Source organism: Haliotis rufescens, unplaced genomic scaffold, assembly GCF_023055435.1.
Source record: "Haliotis rufescens isolate VD_foot unplaced genomic scaffold, xgHalRufe1.0.p SCAF_388, whole genome shotgun sequence".
Taxonomy (NCBI): domain Eukaryota; kingdom Metazoa; phylum Mollusca; class Gastropoda; order Lepetellida; family Haliotidae; genus Haliotis; species Haliotis rufescens.
In genome coordinates this window covers 15,738-31,956 of record NW_025964099.1, presented here as the reverse complement: position 1 = coordinate 31,956, position 16,219 = coordinate 15,738, and the positions used below count along the sequence as shown (strand labels likewise).

At 44.7% G+C, this 16,219-nt stretch overlaps 1 protein-coding gene across 1 annotated transcript in view; it reads left to right on the top strand.

Annotated features, from left to right (window-relative positions):
- The first annotated feature begins 676 nt into the window (after window positions 1–676).
- The window catches only part of LOC124141303 (eukaryotic translation initiation factor 2-alpha kinase 3-like), a 31,274-nt gene continuing 15,731 nt past the window's right edge, over window positions 677–16,219 (top strand). The window contains exons 1-5 of the mRNA XM_048381414.1: window positions 677–804; window positions 1,867–2,064; window positions 3,619–3,752; window positions 5,448–5,566; window positions 6,545–6,666. Of these exons, the coding sequence (XP_048237371.1) occupies window positions 682–804; window positions 1,867–2,064; window positions 3,619–3,752; window positions 5,448–5,566; window positions 6,545–6,666 (696 nt within the window). The 5' untranslated portion in view covers window positions 677–681. The remainder of the gene's footprint in view (window positions 805–1,866; window positions 2,065–3,618; window positions 3,753–5,447; window positions 5,567–6,544; window positions 6,667–16,219) is intronic.

Sequence of the window (16,219 nt, the reverse complement as noted above, 5' to 3'; positions counted from 1 at the left end):
AACTTTTCTTTTTCTTATTTTTCGATCTTCCTGAGGCATGGGAATTAACTGGCTATAAAAGTCCCAGTTTCCTCTCTTCTAAAAAGGCAGGAATGCCTGGGGTTAATCAGACTTCAAAAGTCAGTTAATTGGCCTCGGGTGGATGTAGAAACACTTCCCATTTATGTCTTAGGGCTGGGTCGACACACCAACTGTGAGATCTGATAGTATCACGATCTGATATATATCGCAATTCTTGCAGGTGCTCTCATCTGTTGTGCGTAAGCCATCTTGTTCTTACTCTAAACAGGATGGCCAAATACCTAGCACACTGACAATTTACAGTTGGCAGTGTCAAGTATGGCAAAACAAATGAAAATATTGATGTTTTCACTATTAACTTGCACTACTGATTAGTGTTTAGTGGAACAGTTATTAACGCAAAGATTTAAGATCAGAACCGATATTTTGTACTTTGTGTGCGACTGTGATCGAGAAGTAAAAAATCACACTCCACCGATGCATTGGTGTTTCGTCCCACCTCTATTATTTATGCACTTCCCGTTATCTTATACAGAAATGCTTTCCATCTACATGATCTATGCCACATGTTTACCTGTAAAGTGTCTGTGCTTATTTCTGTCCGTGTAGCTATGGTAACTATGGTAACAGTAGCGTGTGATTCTGTTGTACAGATACCTGATGGTGGTGAGCACCCTGGATGGACGGGTGTCGGCCTTGGACGTCGGGGACAAGGGACAGCTGATGTGGTCAGTCCAGGCTGACTCCCGGCCACTGCTGTCATCAAGTATCAGCAAAATGGAGGTGGGCTGAAAAAACTTGTTGTTGAACTAAACTGCTAAATCTATATTCACAATTAATAAAGAATCAGTCAATAATTCCAACTTGTAAGAAACAAACTACTTGTGTAATACTAGTAGTGTGAACACAAACTGGTTCAGGGCCCGCGAAGATCCGGGGTAGAATAGGTCTTCAGCAACCCATGCTTGTCGTAAAAGGCGGCTATGCTTGTCGTAAGAGGCGACTAACGGGATCGGGTGGGCAGGCTCGCTGACTTGGTTGATGCATGTCACTGATCCCAATTGCCCAAATCCATGCTGATGTTGTCAATCACTTGATTGTCTGGTCCAGACTCGATCACTTACAGACTGCCGTCATATAGCTGGAATATTGCTGAGTGCAGCGTTAAACAACCAACAAACTGGTTGATGGCTGCAGCCTTTTTTTAGCAGGGTCACTGGAACAGCACAATTTAACTATTGCAATACATATCTTATCATTACCATGATTACTCAAGTATTGTGATACGTCATGATATGTTTTAATAACCTGATGTGTGCATCATAATCGCTATCGTTGGGACTTGCTTGTACAATCATGATTAGTGATTGGAAATCTATCAACTGATCAATCATCGAAATTAATCGGTTAGCTTCATTTTACTCTTTCTCACATTTTTCTCAAAGTACATATACTATGTAGTGAATAAACCTTCTCAGGAAGCAAACCTGTCTCAGGGTTGAGGGGTGTGGGGAAATCGTATTTGCTCGACTGCCTAGTCTTTTGGACCTTCAGATCAATCTTTGATTAATTCGATTAATCATAACACCACCACGTGACTCCGCTGATTTCTGATCAACATAGAACAAGATATTCACTATTTATAAATACAGAATTAATTTCTTTTGGTATGGAATTTAAACAGGACCATGATGATAGTAAAACATTACAAAACTCGGCACGTTATACATGTTATATCCAATTATGAACAGTTGTTGGTCTTTTGACGCCTTCATGAGTATCTACATTTGCCTGAAGCTCAGCATCACTCTCCCTACAAAAAAGATATTTGTCTTGTAATTTCAGGTGATGCGAGAAGGTGTGCGGACACGACTTATTCCATCACTAGATGGCGGTCTGTACCAGTACGATGGGGACAGTATTGAGGCTGTTCCTATGACGGCAGAGACGCTGCTGTCTTCATCCTTCCGATTGTCTGACAACACAATGATGATTGGTGGGAAGGACATCCGGACGTATGGAATAGATCCCACTACCGGACAGGTAAGCCATCTGTCATTGTGATATGTACATGATGTTATGAGTCATTGGCAGTTTTTCTGGACAAAAGGCCCGGGCTAGAATAGGTCTTCAGCAACCCATGCTTGCCGTAAAGAGCAACTTTGCTTGTCGTAAGAGGAGTGAGTATTGTTTAACTCCGCTTTGAGCAATATTTCAGCAATATCACGGCGGGGGACACATGAAATGGGCTTCACTCACTGTACCCATGTGGGAATTGAAGTAGGGTCTTTGGCGTGACAAGCGAACACTTTAACCACGAGGCTACCATGCCGCCCTTGTTGTAAGAGGAGACTAACATGATCGCGTGGTCAGGTTCACTGTCTTGGTTGATGCATGTCATCGTATCCCAATTGGGTAAATCCATGTTCATGATGACAATCACTGGATTGTCTGATCCAGACTCGATTATTTACAGACTGCCATCGTATAGCTGGATTATTGCCAAGTGCTGCGTGAAACAACAAACAAACAAACAGGACTTTGTCATACATGTTTCTCCATCACCAGTGAATACAAGTGGCTGATATGTGATGTAGTGTGGTTTGTCTGTGTGTAACTCATGCTCAAATAAGCCCTTCTCGATGCACAAACTTTGTGTGAATCGTAATCACAGTGAATCAATGTTGAGAGAAGAGACCTAAAGAGAGAAACATTGCTGTTTGTGTGATGTAATCTGGATGCTCATTGGTGTGAGTAATTGTTGGTTTCCCTCTCTGTAATTAGGTCATCGCTTGATTCATGGTAAAAAAAATGGTGATTACACCTTATCCTGGCCGTATGTTTTCATGGATGTCAGGGGAATATAGTGTATTCAATTCTGTGACGTATTGAGAGTGGGGGTCAGGTAAATCTAGCTATCATTATGCATTTCCTCATAACATTCATAAGGGAACAAGTCATGTATGTGCTATTATCACATCTTTCTAGCGTTAGAAATTGGCACTAGTCCTGTAGTCCTTACCAAACTGCCCAATAGTAAAGGTATCCTAAGGACTAGTAGAAATTGGCCCATTTTAAGGGTTTTGCTATATGTTATCATTATACATGATTATAAGGACTAGTGGACATAAACTGTTAGTTTCTAACCCTGCTTTCATATTTCTCTTGGTAATATGTAATATATCTATTGAAATAATGCAGGATAAATATACAAATGTAAAAAATATTTAGTTTTTTTTTTTATTTAAAAAATCATGTTTCTTTTAAACTGGTCTAAGTGGACTTGTTACACGTAGATAATATAGATTTTTAGTGCTATTTTCGTGATTTTCAGGATATTTGTAATGTTAAAATTTAAGTTTGTGTTTACTGTTCTGATCATGTTGCTATTGATATTGATTTATTTCTGAACATTTTGATTTGTTCAACCCACAAACATACAAACTCATACTGATATAGAGATGGCATCTCTCTGTTCTTATTGGGAAAGTTGTCACTTATGGTACAATTAAAGCCTAGCACAGTCCTCTCTCAAAAAAGAAGTCCTGTTTGATTTTGGTGGAAACGTCCTAGATGTTTGTGCTGTTTGTGTTGTAGATCCGCTACCTCTGTACAATGGCAGGATGTCACGATCTTAGCCAGGGCGAGAGCCGAGCTGATGATGATCTTATTGTCATCACACGCAACACTCAGACCGTGCGTGCCGTTGATGCAAGGATTGGGGCGGAGAAGTAAGAGCAATCATTTCTAACACCTCTAAGTGATATTTCGAGGTCGTATCAATAAATACAGGGTTGACTTAAAGATGTCAACTTGTTTATTTTTTCAATGTACCCATCATCTTCCCGAGGCAAGAGAGTTAACTGACTTTAAAAGTCCAGTTTCCACCCTTGCCGAACTAATCTGGAATTCCTGGGCTCGATCATAGAGCGTCAGTGGTTATTACGAGTTATGTCCCTTCTAAACCTCTCCTATGGACCAAGCAGATTCCACCTCTCGTATCACTTGCATTTGATTCAAACAAAATGTCAGTGCCCAGTCAAGACGATCTGATCGATAATCAGGATATATATTGTGACAAAATGGGTCTTACATCGCGAAGTGCATCAAATCACATGAGCACCTTGATTAAAATCTTGAAAGGATTTGGAAAATATCTGTTGACAATGAGTTGGCGGTGGACATGCTTTGCAAATCCTGCAATCGACCGAAATCAGCACGACAGTTTACGAACCGGATTTCAATTTCGTTGCGTTATTTTGATTAAACTATGCATAGACTCGTTAGCGAAGCCAAACTGTAACTCCATAATCATGATAATACCAGCCTAGTTCGGCAAGGGTGGAAACTCGTTAACTCTTTTGCCTCGGGAAGATGTGTACCTGTGCGAGGTACTAGTGCCTTTACCAGAAGATTGCACTAAAGAGGTGGAAAGCCATTAGCAAACTCTGTCTGCCTTCAATGTCATTAAGCTCTGAATCATCTTCGTGAGGCAAGGGAGTTAACAGACTCCAAGTCCAGGAGTTATATCTTGGCTGGACAAACCACTTGTGAATTGGACACTACTTGTGAATCATGTAATTTTGTTGATAACATATTAAGGATGGATGAAGCCACTTTGTAATGTTGTGTATAACATATTTGCTCATGAATTACCATGAAATGAGTGAGTGAGTGAGTTTGGTTTAACGCCGCTTTTAACAGTATTCCAGTCATATCACGGCGTGTCAGCTTAATGTGGGAGGAAAGCTCGAAGTGATGCAGGTCTCAGACGTTTACCACTTCGGTGAAACCCACGAGCACGGGTATGGTGCTGACAAACCTAGAAACATAATCGGGGCGAACCGGGATTCGAACCCACAATCATAGGTTTCTGGCGTGTCCAAGGGACGCAACTCTGCACAGCGAATCTAGGCGCCTTAGACGACTGGGCCGCCCGTGCCCCCCACCATGAAATGAGGCAAATAGAAGCCAAGATTTTATCTCAGAGTGCATTAATAGGCGTCTCAGGGGTGAGGAGTTCTAAAGATTTTGGAGCCCCGCCAGGTGGTTACGCCTCTGCCATGTACTTGTAGGCCAGTTTGGAGAAGGGCCAGTAACTTGTGAACGGAGCAAGCCCTCCTGGCTACAGACAAATTTGTTGTTTAATCTACCCCTGGATATTCATAGAAACTTTGTGTCGGGCAATGAATGAATTCAGCCTGTGTGTTGTACACCTTGTATTTAACACTGTTTAAAGAAGGAACTCATTAAAACAAACATTTGACTGCGTTTACCATGAAAACATTTTTCTTAGTATCATTCAGTCCAATAATTTACTTTCAAACTGACACCAAGCAATAACATGATCCTAATAATTGGTCACCAGGTTTGAATTGGTATAACTTGATGACTTCTTCATGACATTTATATTTCTTTGCCGTTAGGTGGAACTTCAGTGTAGGTCGCCATGAGATAGAGATCATTGATGGCCAGAAGCCCAGTCGCCCAGAAGAGATAGATGACGATGATGACGATGGTGTCACCATTGCAGCGTGTAATCCAGGTGAGAACCTTCTCTTGAGAGTTCAAAGTTGTGTCATTCTCGCTGTAGCACTTATCCCCGTGAAATACTCGCTGATTGGAAATAATACTGACAACATTTCATAACCAATCATGCTGATATGACATTTTTAATGAATATATTTCAATGTGTATTTATCTCTCAACAAAGCCACTGATTTATGATTTTATTGATGCTTGTCCCCGTGAATACGACCACAAGCTGAAAGATGCAATTGTCCAGACCTCCACTTTTAGGCAACGTGAAATTGACAGGTGATGATGGTGAACGAGTCTCTTCAGAACAGATATGTTTAACATGAATGTTTACATTTTAATGATTGAATTCATAAAGTGCATAAGAACTATGCAGCCATCACGGATCTGAACCAACAGTCCATTTTTGTGTTTGTTTGTTTGTTGTTTAACGACGCACACAGCAATATTCCAGCTGTGTGATGGTGGTCAATGAATAATGGAGTCTGGCCCAGATAATCCAGTGGTCAACATCATTAGCATTGATCCAGGCAATTGGGATACGATGTCATGCATGAACCAAGTCAGCGAGTCTGACCACCCAAGCACAATGCTCTTGTGAACTGGACCGCCTCCGTAGTCTAGTGGTAGAGCGTCCGCCCGGAGAGCGGAAGGATCGGGGTGTGATCCCCGGCCGCGTCATACCAAAAGACGTTAAAAGATGGGACTTGTTGTTACCCTGTCTGGTGCTCGGCATTATTGGGGTAAAACAAGGACTGGTTGGCTCGGAGTCAGTATACTGTGTCTGAGCAATGCTGAGTGGGCTATTCATGTTAAACTGTGACATGGTATCTCAGTGAGCTAGCACTATAAATCGGCATCAGTCAACACACACACACATGCATGCACGTTGTCATATAAGTGCAATAATCTTGGATGTGATGTTAAACACAATTTCACCTCACCTCTTGTGAACTGACAGGGTCCGTTTGTGGTGTTATTACAGGTGAGGGCTTGTCGCCAGAGGAAATGTCGGACTTGGAGGGAAACCTGAAGATCATTGTGCCGGAGGGGATGATAGTGGCCCTCAACCCTGAGGACTCTGTCAGTGTCATGTGGCAACACAAGGTAAGGCCGAAACAATATTCCGAAACTCTGTGATACGTGGCCTTCGATATGATAGATGATAGGTATGAACCAGTATTGTGATACATGAAAATACAAGATACTTAGTTGTAACTTACTTAGTAAGATTAACCAAATCTAAATAGGGATAAGGTGTGGTTATTGTAACACACACCTTATTGTTACGCACACTTCACTTTGGCACACACCTTATTGTGACACACACCTTATTGTGACACACACCTTATAGTGACACACACCTTATAGTGACACACACCTTATAGTGACACACACCTTATTGCAACACACACCTTATAGTAACACACACTTATTGTAACACACACCTCATTGTTACACACACCTCATTGTTACACACATCTCATTGTGGCACACACCTTATTGTGACACAAACCTTATTGTGACACACACCTTAATGTGACACACACCTCATTGTGACACACACTTCACTTTGGAACACACCACTTTGGACACTCTCCTTATTGCTACACACTTTATTGTAACACACTCCTTATTGTGACACACTCTTTATTGTGACTCACACCTCATTGTTACACACACCTATTGTTACACACACCCTATTGTTACACACACACCTATTGTTACACACACCATATTGGAACACACCTTATTGTTACACACACCTTATAGTAACACACACTTATTGTTACACACACCTATTTTTACACAAATCTATTGTTACACAAACCTTATTGTTACACACACCTCACTGTGACACACACCTTATTGTGACACTCTCCTTATTGCTACGTACTCTTTATTGTGATGCACACCTTATTGTTACACACTCTTTATTGTGACACACACCTTATTGTGACACACACCTATTGTAACACACACCTTATTATAACACACACTTCACTTTGGCACACACCTCATTGTTACACACACCTCATTGTTACACACTACTTATTCTTACACCACTGTTTCTGCCAGTTCTCCAGCCCAGTGGCACACACCGTCTTGTAACACACACCTCATTGTTACACACTACTTATTCTTACACCACTGTTTCCGCCAGTTCTCCAGCCCAGTGTCAGACACCGTATTGTAACACACTACTTATTCTTACACCACTGTTTCTGCCAGTTCTCCAGCCCAGTGGCAGACACCGTATTGTAACACACTACTTATTCTTACACCACTGTTTCTGCCAGTTCTCCAGCCCAGTGGCAGACACCGTATTGTAACACACTACTTATTCTTACACCACTGTTTCTGCCAGTTCTCCAGCCCAGTGGCAGACACCGTATTGTAACACACCACTTATTCTTACACCACTGTTCTGCCAGTTCTCCAGCCCAGTGGCAGACACCGTATTGTAACACACCACTTATTCTTACACCACTGTTCTGCCAGTTCTCCAGCCCAGTGGCAGACACCGTATTGTAACACACTACTTATTCTTACACCACTGTTTCTGCCAGTTCTCCAGCCCAGTGGCACACACCGTATTGTAACACACTACTTATTCTTACACCACTGTTTCTGCCAGTTCTCCAGCCCAGTGGCAGACACCGTATTGTAACACACTACTTATTCTTACACCACTGTTTCTGCCAGTTCTCCAGCCCAGTGGCAGACACCGTATTGTAACACACACCTTATTCTTACACCACTGTTTCTGCCAGTTCTCCAGCCCAGTGGCAGACACTGTATTGTAACACACTACTTATTCTTACACCACTGTTTCTGCCAGTTCTCCAGCCGAGTGGCAGACACCGTATTGTAACACACCACTTATTCTTACACCACTGTTCTGCCAGTTCTCCAGCCCAGTGGCAGACACCGTATTGTAACACACCACTTATTCTTACACCACTGTTCTGCCAGTTCTCCAGCCCAGTGGCAGACACCGTATTGTAACACACTACTTATTCTTACACCACTGTTTCTGCCAGTTCTCCAGCCCAGTGGCACACACCGTATTGTAACACACTACTTATTCTTACACCACTGTTTCTGCCAGTTCTCCAGCCCAGTGGCAGACACCGTATTGTAACACACTACTTATTCTTACACCACTGTTTCTGCCAGTTCTCCAGCCCAGTGGCAGACACCGTATTGTAACACACTACTTATTCTTACACCACTGTTTCTGCCAGTTCTCCAGCCCAGTGGCAGACACCGTATTGTAACACACTACTTATTCTTACACCACTGTTTCCGCCAGTTCTCCAGCCCAGTGGCACACACCGTATTGTAACACACTACTTATTCTTACACCACTGTTTCTGCCAGTTCTCCAGCCCAGTGGCAGACACCGTATTGTAACACACTACTTATTCTTACACCACTGTTTCCGCCAGTTCTCCAGCCCAGTGGCAGACACCGTATTGTAACACACACCTTATTCTTACACCACTGTTTCCGCCAGTTCTCCAGCCCAGTGGCACACACCGTATTGTAACACACACCTCATTGTTACACACACCTTATTCTTACACCACTGTTTCCGCCAGTTCTCCAGCCCAGTGGCAGACACCGTATTGTAACACACTACTTATTCTTACACCACTGTTTCTGCCAGTTCTCCAGCCCAGTGGCAGACACCGTATTGTAACACACTACTTATTCTTACACCACTGTTTCTGCCAGTTCTCCAGCCCAGTGGCAGACACCGTATTGTAACACACTACTTATTCTTACACCACTGTTTCTGCCAGTTCTCCAGCCCAGTGGCAGACACCGTATTGTAACACACTTCTTATTCTTACACCACTGTTTCTGCCAGTTCTCCAGCCCAGTGGCAGACACCGTATTGTAACACACTTCTTATTCTTACACCACTGTTTCTGCCAGTTCTCCAGCCCAGTGGCAGACACCGTATTGTAACACACTACTTATTCTTACACCACTGTTTCTGCCAGTTCTCCAGCCCAGTGGCAGACACCGTATTGTAACACACTACTTATTCTTACACCACTGTTTCTGCCAGTTCTCCAGCCCAGTGGCACACACCGTATTGTAACACACACCTTATTCTTACACCACTGTTTCTGCCAGTTCTCCAGCCCAGTGGCAGACACCGTATTGTAACACACTACTTATTCTTACACCACTGTTCTGCCAGTTCTCCAGCCCAGTGGCAGACACCGTATTGTAACACACTACTTATTCTTACACCACTGTTTCTGCCAGTTCTCCAGCCGAGTGGCAGACACCGTATTGTAACACACCACTTATTCTTACACCACTGTTCTGCCAGTTCTCCAGCCCAGTGGCAGACACCGTATTGTAACACACCACTTATTCTTACACCACTGTTCTGCCAGTTCTCCAGCCCAGTGGCAGACACCGTATTGTAACACACTACTTATTCTTACACCACTGTTTCTGCCAGTTCTCCAGCCCAGTGGCAGACACCGTATTGTAACACACACCTTATTCTTACACCACTGTTTCCGCCAGTTCTCCAGCCCAGTGGCAGACACCGTATTGTAACACACTACTTATTCTTACACCACTGTTTCTGCCAGTTCTCCAGCCCAGTGGCAGACACCGTATTGTAACACACTACTTATTCTTACACCACTGTTTCTGCCAGTTCTCCAGCCCAGTGGCAGACACCGTATTGTAACACACTTCTTATTCTTACACCACTGTTTCTGCCAGTTCTCCAGCCCAGTGGCAGACACCGTATTGTAACACACTTCTTATTCTTACACCACTGTTTCTGCCAGTTCTCCAGCCCAGTGGCAGACACCGTATTGTAACACACTACTTATTCTTACACCACTGTTTCTGCCAGTTCTCCAGCCCAGTGGCAGACACCGTATTGTAACACACTACTTATTCTTACACCACTGTTTCTGCCAGTTCTCCAGCCCAGTGGCACACACCGTATTGTAACACACACCTTATTCTTACACCACTGTTTCTGCCAGTTCTCCAGCCCAGTGGCAGACACCGTATTGTAACACACTACTTATTCTTACACCACTGTTCTGCCAGTTCTCCAGCCCAGTGGCAGACACCGTATTGTAACACACTACTTATTCTTACACCACTGTTTCTGCCAGTTCTCCAGCCGAGTGGCAGACACCGTATTGTAACACACCACTTATTCTTACACCACTGTTCTGCCAGTTCTCCAGCCCAGTGGCAGACACCGTATTGTAACACACCACTTATTCTTACACCACTGTTCTGCCAGTTCTCCAGCCCAGTGGCAGACACCGTATTGTAACACACTACTTATTCTTACACCACTGTTTCTGCCAGTTCTCCAGCCCAGTGGCAGACACCGTATTGTAACACACACCTTATTCTTACACCACTGTTTCCGCCAGTTCTCCAGCCCAGTGGCAGACACCGTATTGTAACACACTACTTATTCTTACACCACTGTTTCTGCCAGTTCTCCAGCCCAGTGGCACACACCGTATTGTAACACACTACTTATTCTTACACCACTGTTTCTGCCAGTTCTCCAGCCCAGTGGCAGACACCGTATTGTAACACACTACTTATTCTTACACCACTGTTTCCGCCAGTTCTCCAGCCCAGTGGCACACACCGTATTGTAACACACTACTTATTCTTACACCACTGTTTCCGCCAGTTCTCCAGCCCAGTGGCAGACACCGTATTGTAACACACTACTTATTCTTACACCACTGTTTCTGCCAGTTCTCCAGCCCAGTGGCAGACACCGTATTGTAACACACTACTTATTCTTACACCACTGTTCTGCCAGTTCTCCAGCCCAGTGGCAGACACCGTATTGTAACACACTACTTATTCTTACACCACTGTTTCTGCCAGTTCTCCAGCCGAGTGGCAGACACCGTATTGTAACACACCACTTATTCTTACACCACTGTTCTGCCAGTTCTCCAGCCCAGTGGCAGACACCGTATTGTAACACACCACTTATTCTTACACCACTGTTCTGCCAGTTCTCCAGCCCAGTGGCAGACACCGTATTGTAACACACTACTTATTCTTACACCACTGTTTCTGCCAGTTCTCCAGCCCAGTGGCAGACACCGTATTGTAACACACACCTTATTCTTACACCACTGTTTCCGCCAGTTCTCCAGCCCAGTGGCAGACACCGTATTGTAACACACTACTTATTCTTACACCACTGTTTCTGCCAGTTCTCCAGCCCAGTGGCACACACCGTATTGTAACACACTACTTATTCTTACACCACTGTTTCTGCCAGTTCTCCAGCCCAGTGGCAGACACCGTATTGTAACACACTACTTATTCTTACACCACTGTTTCCGCCAGTTCTCCAGCCCAGTGGCACACACCGTATTGTAACACACTACTTATTCTTACACCACTGTTTCTGCCAGTTCTCCAGCCCAGTGGCAGACACCGTATTGTAACACACTACTTATTCTTACACCACTGTTTCCGCCAGTTCTCCAGCCCAGTGGCAGACACCGTATTGTAACACACTACTTATTCTTACACCACTGTTTCTGCCAGTTCTCCAGCCCAGTGGCACACACCGTATTGTAACACACACCTTATTCTTACACCACTGTTTCTGCCAGTTCTCCAGCCCAGTGGCAGACACCGTATTGTAACACACTACTTATTCTTACACCACTGTTCTGCCAGTTCTCCAGCCCAGTGGCAGACACCGTATTGTAACACACTACTTATTCTTACACCACTGTTTCTGCCAGTTCTCCAGCCGAGTGGCAGACACCGTATTGTAACACACCACTTATTCTTACACCACTGTTCTGCCAGTTCTCCAGCCCAGTGGCAGACACCGTATTGTAACACACCACTTATTCTTACACCACTGTTCTGCCAGTTCTCCAGCCCAGTGGCAGACACCGTATTGTAACACACTACTTATTCTTACACCACTGTTTCTGCCAGTTCTCCAGCCCAGTGGCAGACACCGTATTGTAACACACACCTTATTCTTACACCACTGTTTCCGCCAGTTCTCCAGCCCAGTGGCAGACACCGTATTGTAACACACTACTTATTCTTACACCACTGTTTCTGCCAGTTCTCCAGCCCAGTGGCACACACCGTATTGTAACACACTACTTATTCTTACACCACTGTTTCTGCCAGTTCTCCAGCCCAGTGGCAGACACCGTATTGTAACACACTACTTATTCTTACACCACTGTTTCCGCCAGTTCTCCAGCCCAGTGGCACACACCGTATTGTAACACACTACTTATTCTTACACCACTGTTTCCGCCAGTTCTCCAGCCCAGTGGCAGACACCGTATTGTAACACACTACTTATTCTTACACCACTGTTTCTGCCAGTTCTCCAGCCCAGTGGCAGACACCGTATTGTAACACACTACTTATTCTTACACCACTGTTCTGCCAGTTCTCCAGCCCAGTGGCAGACACCGTATTGTAACACACTACTTATTCTTACACCACTGTTTCTGCCAGTTCTCCAGCCGAGTGGCAGACACCGTATTGTAACACACCACTTATTCTTACACCACTGTTCTGCCAGTTCTCCAGCCCAGTGGCAGACACCGTATTGTAACACACCACTTATTCTTACACCACTGTTCTGCCAGTTCTCCAGCCCAGTGGCAGACACCGTATTGTAACACACTACTTATTCTTACACCACTGTTTCTGCCAGTTCTCCAGCCCAGTGGCAGACACCGTATTGTAACACACACCTTATTCTTACACCACTGTTTCCGCCAGTTCTCCAGCCCAGTGGCAGACACCGTATTGTAACACACTACTTATTCTTACACCACTGTTTCTGCCAGTTCTCCAGCCCAGTGGCACACACCGTATTGTAACACACTACTTATTCTTACACCACTGTTTCTGCCAGTTCTCCAGCCCAGTGGCAGACACCGTATTGTAACACACTACTTATTCTTACACCACTGTTTCCGCCAGTTCTCCAGCCCAGTGGCACACACCGTATTGTAACACACTACTTATTCTTACACCACTGTTTCTGCCAGTTCTCCAGCCCAGTGGCAGACACCGTATTGTAACACACTACTTATTCTTACACCACTGTTTCCGCCAGTTCTCCAGCCCAGTGGCAGACACCGTATTGTAACACACTACTTATTCTTACACCACTGTTTCTGCCAGTTCTCCAGCCCAGTGGCAGACACCGTATTGTAACACACTACTTATTCTTACACCACTGTTTCTGCCAGTTCTCCAGCCAAGTGGCAGACACCGTATTGTAACACACTACTTATTCTTACACCACTGTTTCTGCCAGTTCTCCAGCCCAGTGGCAGACACCATATTGTAACACACCACTTATTCTTACACCACTGTTTCTGCCAGTTCTCCAGCCCAGTGGCAGACACCGTATTGTAACACACTACTTATTCTTACACCACTGTTTCTGCCAGTTCTCCAGCCCAGTGGCAGACACCGTATTGTAACACACTACTTATTCTTACACCACTGTTTCCGCCAGTTCTCCAGCCCAGTGGCACACACCGTATTGTAACACACTACTTATTCTTACACCACTGTTTCTGCCAGTTCTCCAGCCCAGTGGCAGACACCGTATTGTAACACACTACTTATTCTTACACCACTGTTTCCGCCAGTTCTCCAGCCCAGTGGCAGACACCGTATTGTAACACACACCTTATTCTTACACCACTGTTTCCGCCAGTTCTCCAGCCCAGTGGCACACACCGTATTGTAACACACACCTCATTGTTACACACTACTTATTCTTACACCACTGTTTCCGCCAGTTCTCCAGCCCAGTGGCAGACACCGTATTGTAACACACTACTTATTCTTACACCACTGTTTCTGCCAGTTCTCCAGCCCAGTGGCAGACACCGTATTGTAACACACTACTTATTCTTACACCACTGTTTCTGCCAGTTCTCCAGCCCAGTGGCAGACACCGTATTGTAACACACTACTTATTCTTACACCACTGTTTCTGCCAGTTCTCCAGCCCAGTGGCAGACACCGTATTGTAACACACTTCTTATTCTTACACCACTGTTTCTGCCAGTTCTCCAGCCCAGTGGCAGACACCGTATTGTAACACACTTCTTATTCTTACACCACTGTTTCTGCCAGTTCTCCAGCCCAGTGGCAGACACCGTATTGTAACACACTACTTATTCTTACACCACTGTTTCTGCCAGTTCTCCAGCCCAGTGGCAGACACCATATTGTAACACACCACTTATTCTTACACCACTGTTTCTGCCAGTTCTCCAGCCCAGTGGCAGACACCGTATTGTAACACACTACTTATTCTTACACCACTGTTTCTGCCAGTTCTCCAGCCAAGTGGCAGACACCGTATTGTAACACACTTCTTATTCTTACACCACTGTTTCTGCCAGTTCTCCAGCCCAGTGGCAGACACCGTATTGTAACACACTTCTTATTCTTACACCACTGTTTCTGCCAGTTCTCCAGCCCAGTGGCAGACACCGTATTGTAACAAACTACTTATTCTTACACCACTGTTTCTGCCAGTTCTCCAGCCCAGTGGCAGACACCGTATTGTAACACACTACTTATTCTTACACCACTGTTCTGCCAGTTCTCCAGCCCAGTGGCAGACACCGTATTGTAACACACTACTTATTCTTACACCACTGTTTCTGCCAGTTCTCCAGCCGAGTGGCAGACACCGTATTGTAACACACCACTTATTCTTACACCACTGTTCTGCCAGTTCTCCAGCCCAGTGGCAGACACCGTATTGTAACACACCACTTATTCTTACACCACTGTTCTGCCAGTTCTCCAGCCCAGTGGCAGACACCGTATTGTAACACACTACTTATTCTTACACCACTGTTTCTGCCAGTTCTCCAGCCCAGTGGCAGACACCGTATTGTAACACACACCTTATTCTTACACCACTGTTTCCGCCAGTTCTCCAGCCCAGTGGCAGACACCGTATTGTAACACACTACTTATTCTTACACCACTGTTTCTGCCAGTTCTCCAGCCCAGTGGCACACACCGTATTGTAACACACTACTTATTCTTACACCACTGTTTCTGCCAGTTCTCCAGCCCAGTGGCAGACACCGTATTGTAACACACTACTTATTCTTACACCACTGTTTCCGCCAGTTCTCCAGCCCAGTGGCACACACCGTATTGTAACACACTACTTATTCTTACACCACTGTTTCTGCCAGTTCTCCAGCCCAGTGGCAGACACCATATTGTAACACACCACTTATTCTTACACCACTGTTTCTGCCAGTTCTCCAGCCCAGTGGCAGACACCGTATTGTAACACACTACTTATTCTTACACCACTGTTTCTGCCAGTTCTCCAGCCAAGTGGCAGACACCGTATTGTAACACACTTCTTATTCTTACACCACTGTTTCTGCCAGTTCTCCAGCCCAGTGGCAGACACCGTATTGTAACACACTTCTTATTCTTACACCACTGTTTCTGCCAGTTCTCCAGCCCAGTGGCAGACACCGTATTGTAATAAACTACTTATTCTTACACCACTGTTTCTGCCAGTTCTCCAGCCCAGTGGCAGACACCGTATTGTAACACACTACTTATTCTTACA